Here is a 23,489-nt window from a genome sequence, read left to right as displayed (position 1 = left end):
AAAATAACTGAAGAAATATAATGCCCTCTTTTTAGAGGGAGAGGGGGAAAATAGAAACAAATGGAGGACAATATAATCTTAACTCTCAACTTTAAATGTTAATTGATTAATAATCTAATCAAATGAAAAAGAATGACTAATTGGATGAGAAAGTAAAACTCTACAATCTGGTGCTTATAAGAAATGCATTTAGAAAACCAAGACATATGCAGGACAAAACCGAAGGGCCAGAATAATTTTACTATATATCAAGTGAATCCAGAAGAGCAGTAGTTAAAATCAAAGTAAAAACAAACATTCATAATCTAAAATGTGATAAACACAGGAGCCACATTCTGCTAGAAAGGAGCTATAGACAATAAGCAATATCAGTATTAAATTTATATCCTTGAAATACCTTAGTGTCTAAATTTATAAAGGAAACATTAACTGAAGGACAAGAAGACATAGATAGTAATAAAATAGTGGTAGAAGATTTCAGTGTCCTTGTCTCGGTTTTAGATAAATCTAACAGAAAGAAAAATGAGAGAAAATATGGAACTGAGCGAATTGACTGGAGAGACTAAAGCTCAACAACTTTATGGTGTTTTCTAAATGAGATTGCTAAAGAATATTTTCAGCACCACATGAAAGTTTCACAAAAATTGACCATGTGTTTAAGGCACAGATATATTGTCAGCAATGTAAAAAAGCAGAAATAACAATTATAACCTTTATAGGCTAAAATGTAATAAAAATATTAATCAGTTTAGGGACCACAAACAAAAGACAGACCCAAATGAGACTTAACAATGAAATCCTAAATAATGAAGTACGTCGAAGGACAAATTGTAGAAACAATATAACAATTTCTGGAATGCAACCAAAATAGTCCTGGGGTGGAGGGGATACATATTCCTATCAATATATGTTAAAGGATTAATGAAATAAAAATGCATTTAAAAAAATTTACAGATCTATAAAATAAACATAAAAAGATGCATTAAAAATTGAAAGAGAAATAAACCAAAAACCAAAAAGTCTGTAAAAATGATAAGTAAAACTGAAAACTGTTTCTTTGAGAAGAACAGTAAACTGATAAATCTTTAACTAATTTGATTAAAAAGAAGAGGGAAAGAAATCAAGTCAATAAAGTAGCAAATGAACAAGTTTTTGTTGTGAATTATAACAAAACTAGAAGAAATAAAAAGAATAATTAGAACCTATTATACAGTTATATGCTAATGAAACAGAACACAAAAAATTGATTACTTAAAAAAAAAACGCTGAAATACCCATCCACATAGAAGACCAAATAGATATCTTAAATAACCCAATCCCCGAAAAGTAAATAGAACTAACTCTAAAGGAACTGCTGAAGGGGAAGCCAGAGGGAGGAGGCAGGGGCGGGGGCGGGGAGACTCCTGGTTCTGATGGATTCATCAGGAGAATTCTATATCAGACTTAGGGAATAATTAGTACAACAGGAGAATTCTATCAGACTTAAGGAACAGCTAGTACCCATACTACATAAGTTATTCTTAAATATTGAAGGGAAAAGGGAACAAGCATTTATTAAACACTAATAGGTACCAGTTACTGTGCCAAGCTCTTTACAGATATTATCTCACTTGATCCTCACAACAACCCTGCAAGGAAGGTGCTATTATGATCCCTGTATTATAGGGATCTGAGGCAGAGAGCAGTTAAATGACTTGTCCAGAGTCACCCAGCTAGTTAGTGTCTAAGGCCAGATTTGAACCCAAGTCTTCCTGACCCCAGGTCCAGCTGTGCCATCTGTGCCATCTTGCACCATACCAGATTCATTTTATGAGAAAAATATAGTCCTAATATCTAAACCAGGGAAGGAAAAAGCACAGAGAACTATAGACTAATAATATTAATGAATATTGATTCATAAATTTTAAATAAAATCCTCTTGTAGACTACAGTGATTCATCCAATAAATCATTAATCATAACCACTTTGGATTTATTCTAAGGATGGTATTTCAGCATTAGTGCAAACAGTCAACATAATATTAAAAACATGAAAAACCATATGATTATCTCAATGGATATCTTTGACAAAGTACAAAACTCATTTATACTTGAAACAAAATCAAAAACAATGGAACTTTATAACCTAGATAGCCATAAACCAGAAAACAAATCACTTAGGAAAAACTCTCTCTTTGATAAATACTACTGAGAAATGTGGAGAGCAGTCTGGCAGAAATTAGGCTTAGACCAATATCTTTCATATTCCACAATGGATTCAAGATGAATATCTGTATTAAAGATCGTACTACAAAAAATTTAGAAAAGGAGATCATATACCTCTCTAAGTCATTGGAAGGAAATGTATTCTTAACCAAACAATATTGATTACGTGAAACTGAAAGCTGCAGAAATGAAATTATTGTGTTAGGAAAAAATAAGCAGTCAAATGGGAAAAAAAATCTTTGTATCAAACTTAATTTGCTCAGGTTTTGGTATCTAAGATATACAGACAATTAACATACACGGATATATGAAAATATGTGGCCAGAAGCCATTCCCAATAGAGATATGGTCAAGTATGTGAACAAACAATTCTCCAAAGAAATTTCGCATACTACAGTGACTAAAATGTCTGTATTCTTTGACCAAGATTCCACTACTAAGCTTATACCCCAAGGAGGCCATTGATATAAGTCCCTACATTCACTGAAATATTTAGAGTAGCTCTTTTTTCTGGTAGCAAAGAGTTAGAAACAAAGATGCTTGTCAATTGAGGAATAACTAAATAAATTGTGGTATATGAGTGTAATGGAATATTCATTCTGTGCTATAAGAAATGATGCATATGATGAATACTTAAAAGCATAGCAAGATCTACATGAACTGGTGTAGAATGAAGGAAGCAAAGCAAATAAAACAGCATTACAGTAACAATAACAATGTAAATTGAAAACAATAAAAAAGTGAGTGACGCAAAATCATAAAGAACAAACATGTCTTAAAAGAAGAGATATGAAAAAAAATTATAAAAAAGAAGAGATATGAGATGATACCCAATAAGTGGTGGTGCATGGCACATATTTTTAGATTTTTTTTGATCATCCTGATTTTTTTCTTTTTTGTTTCTTAAAATGTGCTATTGTTATATTGGGATGGCTCTCTAGGAGGGAGGAGAAGGGGATGTTGGAGGAAACTATAATGACATAAAAAATATCAGTTAAGTTTTAAAAAGAAGTGAATGAGAGATTCTCATATTGTAAAAATCTTCCTCATTATTTCATTTAAACTCCTACAATAAAATTTTCCCCCCGATATTTGTTTTATGTACAACATTGACTTGTGATTTCTATAATTAAATTAGAAGCCTGTTAGGTACTATTTATCTGTTTTTATAATCTGGCATTTTTTATTCATTTTCTGTGTGAAGAGTGTCACATTTTATTTTAGTTATTGAAAGTTTATAATCATGTTACATTTTTCATGTTAATAATACCTATTGAACATCTATTTTAATATATTGTATCAGTAATCATTTCTTGTTTTTCTTCTAAAGATAAAGTATTTACTTTCGACCTCATTTTTTCATGCTCATTTGGAATTTTTTCTTTTTATCGCACTGCTGATTATGTTTAAGATGGAACCTTTATAAATCTTTTATTTAAGATATAACTTGTCTCATAACATAGCTAAATAAGACCTATTCATTATAGCCATTTTGATTTTATTTTACTCTTCTGTTTTCTTAAAACCCTAATTCTAAGGCTGTATTTTCAGGAAAGTAACTTTCAGTTGCTGATCAATATATATTAATGATAAAGCAATTTTGCAAATCAGTATCTGAGACCTGGTTTCTTAATGTGGGTGGAAAACTTTTTCTAAAAAGATATAGAAATGCAAAATAAAATAATGAATTTAATAATAACTTCATATGGTTGCTAGTTTTTTTCAAAACTATGTATAGATCAATTGTATAGATCAATTTAAATTTAGTTAATATTTATTGTATGGCTATGACCTTGTGCAAGCATATAACCTTAAATGGCCCCCTTTGGGGGAGTAATATTATATTTTTATTCTATTAAATTTAAAATATTTTTAGTGAGTTGATGGGGTGGGGGTGGAGAGGGAGAAGCATTTTTTAAAGATTTATTTTAGAAATTCTTCTTCCATAAAAGATTCATCTGTGCTGTGGAGACCAATCACTTGGAAGCACAGAAATTCTACTAACTGGATTATTGAAGAAAGGAAGTACAGACATCAACCAGCGCCCTGTAGCAGTTGAAGGTGCTTTTACCCTTGACCCACCCAACAGAGCCAAACAAAAACTTCCCCCTATTCCATTGGAATTGGCACCTACTGTAGGAGTATCTGTGGCTTTACAAAGAGAAGGCATAAATGCCCAGGCAAGTATAGCTTTTATCTCCTCCTCTCTCATGATTTCTGTTCCTCTCTCCCCTATGCTTAGAATGGACTTTTTCCTCACCTCCGCCTCATGGAATTCCTCTCTTCCATCTAGGTGTGCCTCATGCACCACCTTCTACCTGAAATCTTTCCTTATTTCTCCCTCTTTCTCCACAGTTGCTCCTGCCCTCCCTCCCAGACTATCTTCTAAGACTTTGTATTTGTTCTCTTCATATTTGTTCTTTATACTTAGGTGTGTACTTGATGTCTCTCCCATTAGAATATAAGCTTCTTGCAGAGATTATTTCATTCTTTGTTTGTATTCCTAGCGCCTAGCATAGTGCCTGGCACATAGTAGGTACTTAATAAATGCTTATGTATTGATGCTTTCAATTACTTTGTTTACTATATTTTATCATATATAAAAATTTAAATTAATGTAACTAGTTTACAGTACCGCAGAAATATGAGCCTAGAACTGTTATTCTAAAATGTTGGCCCAGGTTGTGTTATTTCCTCTAAAATAAGAATGTTTGACTTGGCTTCCTGAAAAGCTCATATCACTCCTAATCTTAGGTAATACTGATTTTGATGGGAGAATTCTTTTTTTTCCCCTGTAGGAATTCTGTTAGTGAAGTTGCACTTTTATTGGTTCCTCATTTTCAGTGATTTTGACAGAAAGGACAGTTTTCTGTTGAGAGAATATACTCCATAAACTCTGGAAGCCCTGATGCATGGGAGTGAGCCTTGAATTATTAAGAGAAATTGAATCCACTTTGACACAGTCCTTTAATATAAGGCACTGTTAGTGTTTTACAGTGACTGATACTGGCCTATTGACAGAGACTATATAAGCTTTTATAGCATCCTAAATACACTAATAGGGCAGCTAAGTGGCTCAATGGATAGAGCACTGGGCTTGGAATCAGGAAGCCTCATCTTCTGGAATTCAAATCCTGCCTCAGATACTTACTAGCTATGTGACCCTGGACAAGTCACCGCATCCTGTTTGCCTCAGTTTCCTCATCTGCAAAATGATCTGGAGAAGGAAATGGCAAACCATTATAGTATATCTGCCAAGAAAACCCCAAATGGGGTTACGGAGAGTTGGACGCGAATGAAAAATGACTTAGTAACAACAACAAAATACATCGCTATATGGGAGCTACATTGGCATTGCTCTTCTTTTAGTAGTTGGTTCTTTGCAGGCTGATTAGTAAAGGCTGGAAAAGTAAGATAAAAACCAGAAAATTGTTGAGAAAATAATAGAAAACAAAGGAAGAAAAGAGAAATAAAATACAAGGAAAGAAAGTATAATCCTTTCTTTCTCTCACTTGATAGTATTTCAAGGGATAATTACCCATTCATTCATGGCCAAGGGTAACCTCCCTCAAGAGGTCCCCTAAGCCATTCTATTAATTAAAGTATACTTTTCTCCTAAATTATTTTGCCTTCCCCACTAGGAATGCTTTGGCATTCTAAATATCAGAATCCTTTCTGTTTGTCATGTCTTTTTTTCTGGTACTAGAGTGTCTAAGAAATCATGAACAAAAATAATTTAAGAAGATCTAAAATGGGAAAAATAACTTAGAAAGAATCAGAATATTGAAAGGTAACATTTTAAAAAGTAACCTCAGATTTGCATGGAGGTAAATGAAAATAATTTCAGATTGTGCTTTCGGTAAATTATTTAGCCTTTAGTTGAATTCAAGACCCAGTGTGAACAAGAGCACTCGAAGAAGAAGAGAGTTTTAACACCTATACAGGAGAAGCCATTGGCTGAAGAGAAATCACCAACTCCTCAATCACCTATTCAACTTCAAAATCACCAGTCACCACCAACTAAAGATGATGCAACAGAAAGTGAAGCAGAAAGCTTACAGTATGACAAGGACATAAAAGTAAATCAAAAGGGTAAGCTTATTTTTTAGTAACTTTTCATCACATTTCTAAGTAATGTAACTTCTTTAGAAAGTTCAGAAGGTTTTTATAAATTCGAAGTAAAAATTGTATTTTATTGTTTACAATAATTGATTGAAAATATCTAATCAGTCTTCTAGGTGAAAAATTTTAAATAATTCCATTCAACACACATTAAGCATTTACTGCTGTGAGCAAGGTGCTATGGTAGGCCTTGCACATAGGAAGTGAGTTAAAAAATAATTCAATACCATTGTAAAATAGAATGTGCTTCAAGCCAAAAAAATGTATTGTGAATTAGGAATTAAGCCATTTTTTGGAATCCTCATCTAGTCATAGAGTTTTATAGTTGTGACTGATTCTTTCCATTAAATTGAGAGAAAGTGACTGAAGCCTGAAACTTGAATCTGATTTTGTAAACTTTTTCATTTGTTGTGATTCACTTTGGGTCAACAAGTGTTTATTAAGCAGTCAGTGTATTTCAAAGTGGGAAGCAGAATAAGCTCAATCTTGAAAACAGGAAGACCTGAGTTCATGTCCTCACCCTGACACTAACAGGTTGTGTGTCCCTGAACAAATAATTATCAGTGTTGCAGGCAGTTCTCTAAGACAATAACTTGCAGAATTGCTGCTTATCTTTATTGGTAGAGGAAGTTTTTTCACCACTAATTTCCTATAGTGGTGGATGTGGACCAAAAATTAGAAAAAAGGCAGAACGAAGCCTAACAACTTTCAGGACACTAGTAAGAACTAAGGAAATTGTTTCAAAAGAATTACTTCTTATCTGTCCCCAGATGAGCCAAATAACATATTTTATAGCAATTTTTTATATTCACAATACATGCTAAAGATAATGTTAAGCTTAGTGTATAAAAGTCACTTCCTGCCAATGCTAGATACCTTTAAGGATTCAGAGATGAATGTACTTAAACTGGTTCTTATGGTAAATTGTACTTTTTGTACAGTGTGTCTTATAAAATACTTTCTTTGGTAATGGAAGACTGAGTTAAGGTTAACTGCTTTCTCTTCATTTTGGCAGGTAGGATAGTCAATTAAAATACTGAGACTTAGATTGTTCAACTGAACCTTGACTGATCTTGCAACTGGTAATTTTTGTCAAGCCACTCAAATGTTTTTGTGTTTCTGTTTTCCTTTTCAAAACTGGAATGGGAATATTCCAATTCCCTATATATGGATAAATGAAACAGTCATTTTTAAATGGATTGGATACCTTTGTGAAACTTTTACTGAAATTTTATCTTTTGTTATTGTGTTCATGTCAGCTTTGAATTCTCCTACATCAGGTTCTCAAGCTCATCTGGTGACAACATCCAGTGCTTCTGAGATGACTTCGGGACAAAAGATTGCCGTCCCAGCATCATCACATCATTTTTGCTTTTCAATAGATTTAAGAAGTATTCATGACCTAGAAGTTGATTTTCCAGTCAATTGTATGTTAAGGTATGGTTTAATCTTGTTTTAGACACTTTTAAAAGGAGTTATGCCTCTTATTTTCTTTTGAGAAGTTGAGAAAATAAAAAAGGCATAAAATTTTTACTTAAAAATTTTTTTTTGCTTAAAAAAGAGAACTTTATAACATCTTTGAGTACATAGTCTTATGATTCCTTTTTTCCCCTATTTTTGGTATTATATTTGTTTAAAGAATTTGAGCTGAATTTTAAGGTTTATAAAGATCCTATGTATGTATTTATTTATTTATTTATCAGAGCTCTCAGATCTTACTGTTGCCAAGTGCCAGAAGGTGTAGGGTATTTTGTAAATAAACAATGCATGAACATTTTAGTGACCTCTAGGATGTATAATTTCTGTTTCTTAAGAAAACACAGATCAGAATTCTGAATATATTGTTCACAAATCAAAAATAAACTAATTACAAAACTAAGTAAATATACAGGAAGCTCTCCTGACTTTGAATGTTTCCTTTTTTTTCTGTGATAATGTATTATGGATCTAGCTTATTCTCCTTCAAACTTCAGTTAGCATTTGGCCTCTGAAACCTTGCCTTGTTCTGTGCAGCTGCTCCTACTGCCCTAACAAGAACTTTCCTCAGAAAGAAAATAAGAGTTTTCAATTAAATAAGCATTTGTTAGGTACCTGTTAAGTGCAAGGCACTGTAATGGGCACTGGAGATACAAAAGTGAGAAAACACAAAGAGCTTACAGTTTATTCTGGTATAGAAAAATGGACATAAGTCTGATGCAGTGTCTAAAGTAATCTGGGCATAGTAGAGATCCAGAGAACGGTCATTTTAGAAACCAGGTGCAGCATCATGAAGGAAACAGCTCTTGAGCGAGGTTATGAAGGAAAAGGAAGATTGCAGCAGGTGTGGATGTGGTGGAGGGAGTCTATTCTACGGATAGATGATGGCCTGCATGGCTGCAGAAGTGGGAGAGGGGAGGCAGACCTAGGGAACTTGTGCACTCATCATATTTGGCTGGAGCAAGAACTATCTGAAGGAGAGTAGAATGAAATGAGCCTAGAAAGTCAGGCTCCGAGGATTTTGGTCCAGTCTTTTCTTCTGCAGATGAAGAAACTGAAGCCCAAAAAGGTGAAATGATTTGCCCAAGGTCACACAGTGAGTGGCAGAGCAAGGATTCAGTCCTCAGTCTGTTGACTCCAAACCTGTGCTCTTTCCACACATGATCCTTTCTATACATGCCACCCACTTCCCTAGTTTGGAGTTTTGTAAAAGATAGGGCAATGGCAGAAAGATCAGTTTGTATTTTATACAGTAGGGAATCACTACAGGTTTTTTAGAGGAGGAGGGTCTCGTCCTCAGAACTATACGATGAGAAGATTATTTTAGCAAATTTAGAAGATTATATTTAGCATGTGAAAGTATGTTAAAGGATAGTTTAGTGAGAAAAAAAAGACTAGAGGCCAGATGATGTAGAGCATTTTTTATATGAACATATATAGCTTTGATTTCTTCTGAAAACTACCTGTTTATATCCTGTTTACCATTTATCAATTGGGGAATAGGGAACCTCTTTTTAAAAAGTATTTATTGGACTAAATGTTCACTGAGATTCCTTCCAACTCTGAAATTCTGTGACTGATTCTATTGATGAAATATTCTTGGTTTTGTAAATTATGTTAATTCCCTATAGAGGCTAGATGTCAGAATTTTATCCGATATATTTAATACAAAAATTTGTAGAAAGAGTGCTGGATCTGGAATCAGGAAGAGACTTAAGGACTCTGATCAGTATAATGACCTGTCAGGATTCCAGAGGACCAACAATGAAGTAATAGCTAATAATAATAGTTAACAGTTATAGAGGACCAACTATGTGCTAAGCACTGTGCTAATCACTTTACAAATATTATCACATTTTATCCTCATAACAACCCTGTGAAGTTGGTGTTATTATTATTCTCCTTTTTGCAGATGAAGGAAACTGAGGCAGACATGTTAAATGACTTACTCAGGGTCACCTAGCTAGTAAACATCTGAGGCCAGATTTAAACTCTGGTCTTCCTGATTCTAGGCCCAGTGTTCTATCTGCTGCGTGGCCTGGCTGCCTTACATGGTAGCTCCTCCTGGCAGAGGAGAGACCTCAAGATTCACCATTACTTAGAGGATGGCACAAATTAGATGAATTAGTGAATGAAAATAAGAAATAGTAGCAGGGAGGTAGGAGCACAACCAAGAAGAGTGCTCTGTCAGGAAAGTTAAGGAAGTTGAGACTTCATGAAGGGGTATTTGGGGGGGGCAGGGCTTGGCAGGGTTAAATGTTATGAAAAAATCAGGTAGAGCCTGCCTGAGAAATTATTTTTTGATAGAGTAGTGGGTACAGAAGCCAGAAGAGATGGTAAAGATATGGTGATCACACATATAAAGTATACTTTGTAGAAATCTAGGCATGAAGTAAAGCTTGTTTTCATAGGAGAATTGAAGGAAGGCTTTTTTGTTTTTAGAGTGGTGAGATCTGGTGTGATGGAAAGGACACAGGTCAAGGTGTTAGAAGACCTAATTTTTCAGTTTAGCCCTAATGCTGAGTAATGGTGTGACCTTGGACAAGTTAAAATTAAATTCAACAGGGTGTGTGCAATAGTCATACAAATATGAAACAAAATAAAGCTGCCCTTCTTTACCAAGTAAAATACAAACCGCTTGGCCTGACGTTTAAGGCCCTCCACAACCTCTTAGCGTTGTACTTTCCCAGGCTTATTGTGTCCTTTTCTCCTTCAGTTGCCCTCAGATCCAGCCAAACAGAAATACTCACTGTAACTGGATTTTGTCCTATCCTTTCCTGCCTCCTTTGTGCAGGCCTGAATTTCTCTGGCATTGGTGTGAAGGATATATGGGACAGGGAAGAGGAAGAGGAGCTGGTGAAGGAGACAGAAAAGGAGCAATTTGAGAGGTAGGATGAGAACCAGGAGAGGGCAGGGTCAAGGAAACTAAGGGGAGAAGAGTAGGTGGGTGTGTTCAACAGTGTCATGTATTGCAGAGAAATCAAGGAAGATGAAGACAGAAAAAAAGTCCATTGGATTTTTCAATAAGGTCATCGGTGATTTTGAAGGGAATAGTTTCAGTCCTCAGCGATCTGTTGAAAGGGCTTTGAGGATTGTATGGGTGGTGGAAAAGTGTGGACAGAGAGTGCAGACTATTTCTTTTACTTAATCTTTCTTGGCCTTGGTTTCCTTATCTTTCAGATGAGTGAGTTGGGATGTATGATCTTCAAGATCCCTTCCAGCTCTAGCATTCTGTGGATTTTATGGCTTATGTTATTTGGTGAGCTAGTCAGCTGAAAGTGGTAAGCATATGTATTAATAGACCTGGAACTAAAATCAGGATGGTATCTGGGATCTAGAAACTAGTATTCTTCACTCCGTAGAGTGTGTACTCTAGAATTCATTCAGAAACATTTGCTAAGTGCCCATTATGCACAGAGTGCTGTGCTGGGTTCTGGAAGAGATAAAAAATTTAGGTTAAATGTAGAGCTCACAACTTCAAGAACAAAAGAGGCACAGGCACGGATTTTAACTATAATATATAATATTATATGATTAGGGAATTGCAGAACAAAGTGCTATCTGAGGTACAAAGATGAAGTTTGTTACAGACTAATGGTATTGGGGAAGAGTCCATGAAGGAAGTGGCATTATTGCTTTAAACAACAGAAAGAAATTCTCCAGGTAAAGAAGGGAGGGAAGACGTTTTAGACATAGGCATTATGAGTCAACCTGTCTACATGTGGTATATTTGGGGAACAGAGCAGTAAGTTTGATTGTAAAACACAATGTGTGGGAGTTAGCAATGTGAAATGAAACTAAAGTCTGTATGGTACAAGGTTGTGGAGTGCCTTGAACACGGGTAGGATTGTTAGTATGGAATGTTGTTTACAGTGAGTAGGTTTTATTGTTAGAAAAAGTGCTTTCAATTGAAATTATGAAATCTAATTTTTACATGAAAACTGTTATAATACAGGGCTATATAATTCCTTCATACTTTTTGGAGGGGCTGTCTTACTGTTGAACATTTGGTGGTTCAGCATTTTATAGAAATGGCTATAAACTCCCTCCCATAAACATATCAGAATTTCTATGTCATGAAAGTTCTGTTCAGAGTAACCACCTTGCTCAAAATGCTTTCCAACTTCCTAGGATGGAGGAGCCAATTTGCCAGCCTCACTAGAAAACATATTCTTATCACATTATAATTACACTATAGGTGCCCCCCCATAATCCCATTCCTTTGTTCTATTTTTTTAAATTATTTTGATTTACCAACAATCACTTCCATAAGCTTTTGAGTTTTAAATTCTTCTCCCCCTTCCTTCTTACCTCCCTCCCCAAGACGAGCAATCTGATATAGGCTATACATATACATTCCTATTAAACATATTTTCACATTAGTGATATTGTAAGTAAGAATTAGAACCAATAGGAGGAACCACCAGAAAGAGGAAACAAAACACAATAGAAAAAAAAATAGCAAATAGTATGCTTCGATCTGCATTCAAACTCCATAGTTTTTTCTTTGGATGTGGTTAGCATTTTCCATCATGAGGTCCTTTGGAGATGTCTTAGATTCTTGTGTTGCTGAGAAGGTTTAAGTCTATCAATATTAGTCATCGCACAAGTGGCTGTTACTGTGTACAATGTTCTCCTGGTTCTGCTCACTTCATTCAGCATCAGACCATACAAGTCTTTCCAGGTTTTTCTGAAGTCTGCCTGCTCATCATTTCTTATAGCACAATATTCCATTACATTGATATACCACAACTTGTTCATCCATTCCCCAATTGATGGGCATCTTCTCAATTTCCAATTCTTTGCCACCGCAAAAAAAGCTGCTGTAAATATTTTTGTACACGTGAGTCCCTTTATCTTTTTAATAATCTCTTTGGGATATAGCCCTAGAAGTGTTATTGCTGGGTCAAAGGGTATGCACATTTTTATAGCCCTTTGGGCATAGTTCCAAATTGCTCTCCAAAATGGTTGGATCATTTCACAACTCCACCAGCAATGCATTAGTGTTCGAATTTTCCCACATCTTCTCCAACATTTATCATTTTCCTGTTTTGTTATATTGGCCAATCTGATAGGTGTGATGTGGTACTTCAGAGTCGTTTTGATTTGCATTTCTCTAATCAGTAGTGATTTAGAGCATTTTTTCATATGACTGTAGATAGCTTTAATTTCCTCATCTGAGAACTGCCTGTCCATATCCTTTGACCATTTATCAACCTTTGTTGTAATTAAGTGTGTCCCCATTGTCCTTATTTTTGTCAGTATCTTTGAGCTTCCAAAAAGGGTTTCTCTTTAGTATTGCCCTGGAGTTGAAAGACCATGGGCCAGACTGAGTTTGTAAGCTATGATACAGAGGAAAAGGGACGTGAATCCTAACGTGGGCTCCAGAAAGAGGCTGTTGTTGTAAGATCATTTGTCTGTTGCATGCCTGCTGTAAGTGTCAGAAGTGAATATAAATGGCCAAGTGCTGTAAATGTAAACTGTCAAAAGTAGACCTTTTTAGGCTATCTTAATATCAAACAAAGCATTTTGATCAAACTCGCCTTTAAGCTATTCTTCTGTCTCTCTGTTCTCGCCTCCAAACTTGTAGAAAGAGTAGTATAAACTTATTGCCTCTTCTTTATCACATTCACTCCTCAACCTCTTATATTCTGGTTTCCAGATCCATTATTTCCCAAAGCCATTCTTTTCTTTCTTTCTTTCTTTCTTTTTTTTAGGCAATTGGGGTTAAGTGACTTGCCCAGGGTCACACAGCTAGTAAGTGTTAAGTGTTTGGTCTGAGGCCGTATTTGAACTCGGGTCCTCCTGACTTCAGGGCTGGTGCTCTATCCACTGTGCCAGCTAGCTGCCCCCAAATTTTGTTTTTTTGGTTGTTTTTTGGGGGGGGGGCAAGGCATTCAAGGTTAAGTGACTTGCCCAGGGTCACACAGCTAATAAGTGTTAAGCGTTTGATCTAAGGCCGCATTTGAACTCAGGTCCTCCTGACTCCAAGGCACGAGCTCTATCCACTGCGCCATCTAGCAGTCCCTCCAAAGCCATTCTTTTCAAAGTCACTTAATACCTCTTGTTATCCAATGGGCTTCTTTCAGTCCTCATTCTCCTTGACTTTTTTTTTTTTTTTGCCAAGGTTTGTTTAATGGTCACTTGTCCCTTGGTTTCTGACACTTCTCTATTTTCTGCTGCCTCTATAATGGTTCCCTCTTGGTTTTCTTCACTGTATTCTCTTTTTCCACCTTGCCCCCAACTATAGGACTCTACCAAGTTTTTGTCCTTGGTCCTCTTTTCTACAAATTATCCTCACATCTGTATTTCTCTCTAAAACCTCTTATGAGTTCCAGGACCATAGATGCTCTCTAAACATTTCTATGTAGATCATAGATTTAGAACTGGAAGGGATCTTAAAAGCCAGCTGGTCCAACTTTCTCATTTTACAGATGAAGAAAATGAGGCTTTGAGAGGTCACATGACCTGCCTGTGCTCACACAGCTGTTAAGTGTCAGAGGAAGGATTTGAGTCCACGTCTTCCTGCCCAGAGTCCATTATTTTGTGTTCTCATTGGTTTCTAAAATTCAACATATCCAAAATTGAATTCATCATTTTTCCTAAATGCTACCTCAAACCTCCTGTTTTTCATTTCATATCTCCATATTTTTAGTAGTATCTCTCTACTTCAGATCTTTTAGTCATCTGTAATTCTTCCTTTGCCCTATTCTCCACATCCAATCAGTTTCTAGGTCCTTTTGTTTTTCTACCTTTATAGTATCTCCCCCAACCATCTATGTATTTTTATTCTTTCTGCCCTGACTTTAATTCGGGTACTTTAATATCTCTCTCTTAGACCATTGTAATTGCCTTCTAGCTGATTTTCCCATAACCAGTCTCTTCTGCCCTACCTGTTGTATCTTCACACAGCTGCCAAAATAATCCCTTAATAGATATGTCTAATCTTTTTCCTTTTCCTAGACCTTCCTTCAGTGTCTATCTATTCCCACCTGGCATTCAAGGCAGGTTTTCACCTGTTTTTCAATCACCTGTTTTTCAGAAACTTCTCTTTTATTTTCTGTGTTGCTAGCAAAACTAAACTACTACTTGCTTGTTAATCTTGTCTTTAAGGTCCATTTTAACCACTTCCTCTTCCACGAAGCTTACCCTGATTTCCCTTTCCTCTGCATTCCAGATGTGTAATCTGTCCTGTTACTGTTTTATCTTCCCTGTCCATTTAACCTCCCCTCTCCATTCTAACTTGTATCAATGATTATTTAGCATGTCAATTGCTTGACTATAGGAATTGTGCTTCATTTTTGTTTCCCCTGCTCCTGTACATTATACGTTGCATATAGGAGTTACTTAATAAATGTTTGTTGACTTGAATTATGATATAATAATTTTGAGACATCAAGTTATTTGGAAAAATACTTTGGAAATAGTTAGTCTAAAGAAAATTATTCCACATAGTCTTTCTTGTTACTGCCAAACTGTGCTTAAATTTTCTAAGAATGTTATTTAACTTCCCAAGATTTTCCAGACTGTACAAAAATGGTTCTTTTCAAACTTCTACAGAACTTGAAAGTTTTGTGAGTTTTGAAGTTCCTTGGGAAGCATTGGAGCTGTGGAAGCACAGTTAAGTTCTTAGTTCATAAAAACACTACAGAAGAAGCTCTATAACCTTGAAACTTCTGAAAATCAGGATTGTATAATGGAAGGAATCCTGGATTTGGAATTGGGGTTCCTAGATTCAGTTCTGTGCTGTGAAACTTACTAACCATGTTACCTCATGTCTTCTTTCTTTATTTGCAAAGTGAGAAGGTTGAACTAGATGTACTTGGGTCCTTTCTGTAGTATTAACTGTGAACCTAAAGATTATTTATTAAATTTCATTGGATAAATGCGTTTTGTTTTTTTTGGGGGGGATGTAACGGGATGCAGAACCTCTCATTGCATATAATTAGTTTTTTTCTTGGTTATAAAATTAAGCAAATTGTCATTTTTCAGTAAAAGGATTAAAGATCATTAAGAAAGGATTGTGTTTTTATGAAGTATTTGAATCAAAATGGTGGTAAAATATGTTTACTGATATATTTTAAGCCAGGGGATGTTCAGTAGGCAGCATGGTATAGTGGAAAGAGCTCTGGATTTGGAATCAAATTACTTGGATTCAAATCCTCAAATTGCTATGTTAACGTACTAGATTATCTACAAGATCTTTGCAGTTCTAAACCTAGGATTTGATGTCACTTTTCTCTTACCTAACACATGATCTCTAGGATAGGGATTCTTTTTTTTTTTTTTTGGTAGGCAATGGGGTTAAGTGACTTGCCCAGGGTCACACAACTAGTATTATGTATCTGAGGCCACATTTGAACTCAGGTCCTCCTGAAAACAGGGCCAGTGCTTTATCCACTGTGCCACCTAGCTGCCGTATAGGATAGGGATTCTTAACCTTGAGCCTATGAACTTGTTTTAAAAATATTTTCATAGCTTTTTCCCAATATAACTGTTTTTCTTTGTAATCCTATGTATTTTATTTTATACATCAAAAAACATTATTCTGAGAAGGGGTCCACAGGCTTCACCATACTTCTCAAGGAGATAATGACAGAGAAAACAAAAAGGTTAACCTCTGCTTTGGGATACAAGTAATTAATATACTTTTTTTTTGTAAAAAAAAAAATCCCAAAAACTTGTTATTGATATTTTCTGTTTCTTACATCACCATAGTTATTGTAAGTATCCCTTCTCCAACCTCTCACCATGGCTTTTACTATGCAGCCCACCACTGATCTATAGTTCCCCCGTTACCTTTTGTTCCACATTTGCCTAGAAATCTCCCTGTATTCATGATCTCCCACTCCTTCAGATGCCAGTTGCCCCCAGGAATTCCAACACCCCCCTCCCAGTGTAAGATGAGTAACTTTTCAAGCGCCAAATCCCCTAGGCCACACCCAATATAAGGTTCCTATCTCCCTTCACAGACCATGTCTCTTCACCCATAGGATTAGTGGAACCCCTTCCCACCACCAAAATAATACCTTCTCTTTCTCCTGTTCAGTGTTTCCCCTCCTTGTCACCTACTCCCCTGTAAACTCTTCTGTTTCTGAGATTTTAGAGGTCACCTTCTCCTCAGTACTAGCCTTTGGTTTAACCCTAGCACATCACACACTCCTCTTTATCCCTCTGCTCCCCTCTCCCTTTCATATACTCTCCCATATTTTAATATGGTACTGATACGGTTTAGGGGCTCAGGGGTGCTGGGACCCCAAAATCACAACACGTGAGTGCTTTCAAAAGAATTCGACCCAAACCTTCTTTCAGCCAAAGACAATGAGGTAATAGAATTCCAGGGACCTGGACCGCTTGGCCAAGGGAGAATGGAGAAGTGGCCTGAGGCCATAGGGAGGTCCACCGATGAAAGATTAGTTGATGGCATTATAGCCTCAGGGGAACTCCAGAGATTTGGCCTTGTGGGAAAGTCCAGGGTTTTTCCTTTCTAGGGCCCAGATCCCAACCCCATCAGTACCATAAAAAAAATTCATTCACCTTTAGGCAGAGTTGTCGACAGGCTCTGTCCATAATTCCCCTTATCTGCTTCATTACTCTTACCTCAAACAGATTTCTGCCTTCATTCTGTGTGTACATTTTGAAAGAAGTCTATTACTGTTCTCTCTCTGCTGTCATTGTGTTGCTGTCCTTGGCTGCTGGATTTATTAATTCTTTCTGCCTTTCTATTGTTTGGGATGTTCGAGGAGCAAATAATTTTTTCAGTTCTGGTTTTTCTTTTTAAAAATGTTTCAAATGTCCTCTTTATTATTGAACATCCATCTTTTTTCATGTACAGTTAATCTCAATTTTACAGAGTAGGTCACCTTGGGCTTGCATCTTGAGCTTCTTTGCTGTTTGCTATACTTTCTATTATATTTGCTGATGGGTGCAGAATAGTCTTGCCTTATTCAAATGTCCTTTTCTTTGTGTTTGAATGGCTTTCTCCTGATCGCTTGCTGAACTTGTTTCTGAATTGAATTGTTAACTTTAACCACTTTGTGTCTTGCAGTTTGCTGCTTTGGTTTTGTTATGTTTTTTTTGCTGGAAGCGATCTATAAATTCTTTCCATTGATATTTCATTTTCTGTGTCTTGGGCAGCTCTTTTCTATTTCCTTCATAATAGAATTAAGGGTTTTTGCCCTGTTGTGTTCTTCTGGGAGACTTATGATTCTTAGATTGTTCTTTATATATACTGTCCTCCAGATGAGTATGTTTCACTTGCATAATGAGCATATTTCCTTTTAATGTTACTGGTTCTTGCTTCTCCAAGAGTCTTTCACTTCTGTCAATTTGCCTTCCCAATCTACTGTTCTCCCTTTTATTACTTTGCTTTTGTTACTTGCCATTGAAGATTCCAGTTTTTCTATTCTACCCATTGTTCTTCCTATGCAGACCATTAATTCTGTTTTCATAATTCTCATTTCCCATTTGAACCACATGAGAACAACAAAAAAAAAAAGACAGTAAGAAGATCTGGATGGGATTAAGGTGTGGTAAATAGTATGGGGTGGGTGAGGTGCAACTCATGGAAGGAGTAAAGTGGTTGGAGGGCCGGAGTGAAAGGGCTGTTAAAAGCACACAGTTCACCAGCCTAGTCTTTGCCCAGGCTGACTTTTGAGTGATCAAAAAAGGCTTCCCACTGGATACTTTTTCTTTTAGGCTTTTTTGACTGCTACACACTGCCCTCCCTTCCCCCAGCACATACGCAGTGTCCTTTTCTGGTGTCCTGCCCCATTCCCTCTGTTCCTTAGTTCTTTGGTCTGACTGGGGCAGTTCAGAAATTCTCTTGTTCTCACCCACCTCTGGCTCTTTTAGTGTTACATTGTTGACCTGGCCCTGGCTTTGCTGGTGCTACTTGGTTGTCTTTCTTGGCCCAGTAGTTTAGAGTTCTGCAGCTTTGATGCTGTGGTGTTATAGCCCATTGCTTCAGAGCAGCTGTGGTCTCCTGGCTGCTAGTGCAGTCTCCTTGCTGATAGCGTGGGATTTGGAGAAGGAGTGTTGAGGAAGCTTGGGGTCAGTAAGTGTTAGTTCATAGGTTTTAGGCTTTTTTTTTTAACCTTTGTTTGGATTCTGAGTGTCCTAGAACATGAAGATAGATAGATTTGCTTTATCTTTGTCATATGATTTTTCTTTTTGAAAGGTTTAAGAGTAGGGGGGAGTTGGATAAAATAGCTGTCCCATCTTGTTGCTCATGTGGCCTGGAAGTGAATGAATATCCTTTTAGAATTCTTTACTTTTATTGTAGTACAATTGTTGCATCAGCTCATTCTTTGTCTTCTGTTCTAAGGCAAGTTCATATGAATGAATAATTTTAAGAGTTATCTAAGGCTCTTTAAAGGTAATTGGGACATTTAGTCTGCTAAAAAGAAGGCAAATGTAGAAATTACAGCATTGGACCCAGATAATTGGAAAAGATATCAGTTCTTATACCAACTTTTTCTTTTACTTGGTGTATATGTTGAAACAATAACATTTCTATGTAGTATAGTCAAAGAAGCATTGGAGTTGCCATCATAAGTGTTCTGGTCATTAGCAAGTAAATCTCTTTAAGCCTAAGCTTTTTTTTTTTTTAAATCTTTAATCTGTAAAACCAAAATAATACTTAGGACCATAGTGTTAAAGGAGGAAGGGATCTTAGAGGCCACATAGTCTAATCACCTATTCTTAGAAATGAGGAAATTAAGCCCTGATGATGTTAAATAATTTGCCCAGGGTCACAAAGATAAGTGACAGAGCAGGGATTTGAACCCAGGTATGAAGGGAGCTGGGTGATTCAGTGGATAGAGAGCTCTGGGTCTAGAGTCAGGAAGATCTGAGTTCAAATATGGCCTCAGACACCTAATAGTTGTGTGACTTTGAGAAGTCATTTAAACCTCTGTCTGCTTCAGTTTTTATCAACTGTAAAATGAGGATAATAACAGTACCTGTCTCCTAGGAGCATTGTGTGGGATCCAGTGAAATATTTGTCAAGTTCATAAAACAGTGCCTGAGTAGGCACTTGGTAAATGTTTGTTTCCTTCCTTAACATCTGTTGAGGTTTAGAGGTTTAGGGGTGCTGGTGATGGGGTATGGGCCCAAGCCAAGACCTTTGACCCTCACCCCAAAAAGAATTTGGGTCCCAGAAAACCCTTAAACTTTCTTTGACCTCACTGTGGTCTCAAAAGGTTGCCTAAGGCTATACTCCACTCAACTGGCCTTTCCTTATCTCTTGTTTTCTCCCTATCTCCCTTTGAAATCCTAAGGAAGAAGCCTAGTCTTTGATCCTACCTTTGATCTTATCAACCTTTTCCTTCCAGTTCTTTGTTCCATTGTCTATTCAACCTCCCAGACATTCCCATTGGAATTCTCCCTAAACTCACTACAGCTTCTGGATCTTTCTCTCAGCCCCTCTTCTGGTCACCCAAAATTATCTGAGTGTACATAAGATCCATCCTGGCCCCCATTTAAACACTGAGAGTTCCTCATGCCCATAAGTCATTCCGGGGGGCACTAATGTTCAGATTCCTTAAGAGTCTGACCTGTATGGCCCATCTCTAATAAAATTTGTCTCTGGCTGAAAGAAGATTTAGGTAGAATTCATCTGGGCAGGGCCCGCATGTTGTGTTGGAATCCCAGAACCCCAAGAATCTAGACCTCATCACTGGGACCCCAAAATCACAACACACAGGTCTGCCCGAATGAATTCGACCCAAGCCTTCTTTCAGCCAAAAACAAGGTTTATTAGAACATCTGCCATATTGGCTGGACTCTTAAGGAATCTAAGCATTTGTATCACTAATGCAAGTGGACCAGATCTTAAGAATATGAGCCCTTGACTAGACTCTTAAAGAATCTGAGCACCTTAATAGAGACAAGATGGACCTTATATACAGAAAGACTGGGAAGGATCCAGGAGTGACCAGGTAGTTTGGGGTGACTGGAGGAGGGACCTAAGGAGGATCTGGATGGGAGTGGCCAGTAAGCTGGGGAGAACAGAACTCCAGGGGCCTGGACCACTTGGCCAAGGGAGAATGGAGTTGAGATAGGATTAAGGGTGGGAAGTAGCCAGGGGCAGTTGGGAGCTAACAGAACAGAATTGGGAGATTGGGCATAGCCACAATGAAAGGCCAGTGGATAGGATTATATCCTCAGGTGAAAGCCAGAGATTTGGCCAGGTGGGAAAGTCCAGGGTTTTTCCTTTTTGGGTTCCAGATCCCAAAGACATGGTCTTTTCCTTTTAGGGGTTCAGATCCCATCTCCATCACATCCAGTCCTCAGACTCCAGTCTTTTTATTCCTTCCACTGCACCACACTTGCTTCCCTACTTTGCAGGGTGGTTGTGAGCATCAAATAAGAGAATATATATGAAAATCCTTTGGACCTATAAAGCAGTACTCACACTTAAGTTATTATGTTTCTTCACCTGTGAAAAGTGAATAATGTTAAACTTGTCTTATTCTTTTGGGAATATTGAACCTATACCTTCTTGATATACTAGTACTGTGGAAATATTAGACACTCTTCTTAAGCCTATTTAAAGATTTTACTTTGTGTTCAATAGTTACTAATCATGATATCATAGATTTAGTGTTGGAGGGAACCTAAGAAATCATTTAACTTAATCCTCTCATTTTACAGATAAGAAAACTAAAGCCCAGCAGATTAAGACACTTAGCCACAGTCAGAATCAGTTGCACTGCTGAGACTCAGACACACACAGGTCCTTAGATGCCAGAGCCACTGTACTTTTTTGGAAATTTTTTGAACACTAAAGCAAAAATGACTAATACTGTTTTATGTTCAGTAAACATCATTTATTGATGCATTTTCATAAATTCAATTATGTTGTGAGGAAATTTTAAAATGTTTTTCTTACCTAGTTAGTGCAGTTTTATCCAGAAGGTTGATGAGACCCATATAAATATAGACTTGATTAATCTTATCCTTTTGTTCATTTTTACTTCCATTTTATTTTATTATTTCCAGTTAGATTTTCTGTTAGTCAGAATTTATATCATATAATCACATCTCTTAACAATCTGCATAATTTTTATACTTACTAGGTATTCTTATCCGTTCTTTGGAAGTGCTGCTCCTATCATGACTAACCCACCTGTAGAAGTTCGAAAAAATATGGAGGTTTTTCTTCCTCAGTCTTACTGTGCATTTGATTTTGCTACTTTGCCTCATCAACTCCAAGATACCTTCCTGAGGTACTGTCTGTATGTATGATTAAATAATGAGGTTTCACAAATGTATTGCATATGAAAAATTATTAATTTGTGTTCATATATAAAGAAAATTCCATAGGAAAGAACCAAAAGCATTCTGAACATTTATTTTTTATTTTGAACATTTTAAAAGACAAGATTTCCTTTAACATCTGTAACAGTTATGCTTCCAATATTCTATTTAAGGTTAAAGATGATTTGATTTTTAATATCATTTCATTGGTCTGGATTTGGATCGATGAATTAGCAGAAATATAAAATTTGTATGAGAAGAACTGTTGAAAAACACTGTTGCTGACTTCTAATTTAGTGTATATGTAGAGTTGAAAAGTTGAACAAAGATGAATTCCTGACTCTGTCACTGATGAAACGCGTGTATGTCCTTTGCATGTCATCTAACTTGTTTCTGTGTACCAGGTTTTTTATCTGGAATATAGAGGAGGTGCCTCATGCCTAGACAACAGAAAAGTTGAAATTACCTATGGGAAGCATTCTCTGCTCAAAAAACTCCATTCAAATTTGTATGCTTTGAAAAGAAGAATGGGAAAAATTAAAAATTAAACCCTTAACCAGAAATTAGAAAAACAAATTGTAAATAATTTTTCTTTGAAGTATATAGATCCAGATAATAATAACTATTCATATTTGCTACATGTGCTTTTCACTCAAAATGATGATTGGGAAGACATTGCAAGGAGTTCTGTCATCTCAATCTGAAGCAAGGAAATGCAAAGCATTTAATTCAGTGAAGTTAAATCTTTATCTTCTGTGATTTCAACTATGTTCTAGTAAAACATTTTCTCTTATCCTTAGGTTACCACTGCTTGTTGAACTATGGCATAAGGACAAAATGGCCAAAGACCTACTTCTAGGAATTGCAAGAATTCAGCTTTCAAATGTCTTGTCTTTAGAAAAAACCCGATTTTTAGGTGCTCATGGTGAACAGTGTTGGCGACAAACTTATAGTGAAAAGGTTCCTGTTACAGCAGCACAAGGGTAATATCTTTATTTTATTATATTTCTATTTTAATGTAACCTTCCACTATCTTAAGATGTTCATCTTGGCTACGCACAATAAAAAAAAATATTGTTATTATAGTGCATAGTGATCTCTCATGCTGTTTTTTGTGTGTTTTCCTCCTATTTCTCTCTTGTCTTGGGATTCAAATTCTTTGATAAACTTAAAGTTAGAGTGATAGATTCAGAGCTAAAAAGGATGTTAAAAATCATATGGTCAAAGCCCTCATTTTGCAGATAGAAAGGTGAAGTGACTTGCCCAAAACACATAAGTAATAAGTGGTAGAGTTTGGATTTGAACCCACTTCCTTTGACTCCAGATCTGTTCTTTCCACAATATTATGTTGCCCTTAAAAGAAAAAAGGGCACCTAGGTGGTGCAGTGGGTAGACCTGTAGGCCTGGAGTCAGGAAGACCTAAGT

The 23,489-nt window shown here is 36.4% G+C and overlaps 1 protein-coding gene across 2 annotated transcripts in view; it reads left to right on the top strand.

Annotated features, from left to right (window-relative positions):
• Positions 1 to 23,489, top strand: part of CEP120 (centrosomal protein 120) — a 101,551-nt gene that overhangs the window by 29,748 nt on the left and 48,314 nt on the right. Inside the window, exons 7-11 of one of the 2 annotated variants that reach the window (XM_027874828.1) lie at positions 4,157 to 4,384; positions 6,077 to 6,296; positions 7,607 to 7,763; positions 21,884 to 22,033; positions 22,865 to 23,047. In XM_027874828.1, coding sequence (XP_027730629.1) covers positions 4,157 to 4,384; positions 6,077 to 6,296; positions 7,607 to 7,763; positions 21,884 to 22,033; positions 22,865 to 23,047 — 938 coding nt within the window. Of the gene's footprint in view, positions 1 to 4,156; positions 4,385 to 6,076; positions 6,297 to 7,585; positions 7,764 to 21,883; positions 22,034 to 22,864; positions 23,048 to 23,489 lie in introns of both variants that reach the window. The other variant, XM_027874827.1, reaches the window with a different exon arrangement.

Source organism: Vombatus ursinus, unplaced genomic scaffold (genome assembly GCF_900497805.2).
Source record: "Vombatus ursinus unplaced genomic scaffold, bare-nosed wombat genome assembly UNPS02014807.1, whole genome shotgun sequence".
Classification (NCBI taxonomy): Eukaryota; Metazoa; Chordata; class Mammalia; order Diprotodontia; family Vombatidae; genus Vombatus; species Vombatus ursinus.
This window is presented reverse-complemented; position numbering and strand designations above follow the sequence as displayed.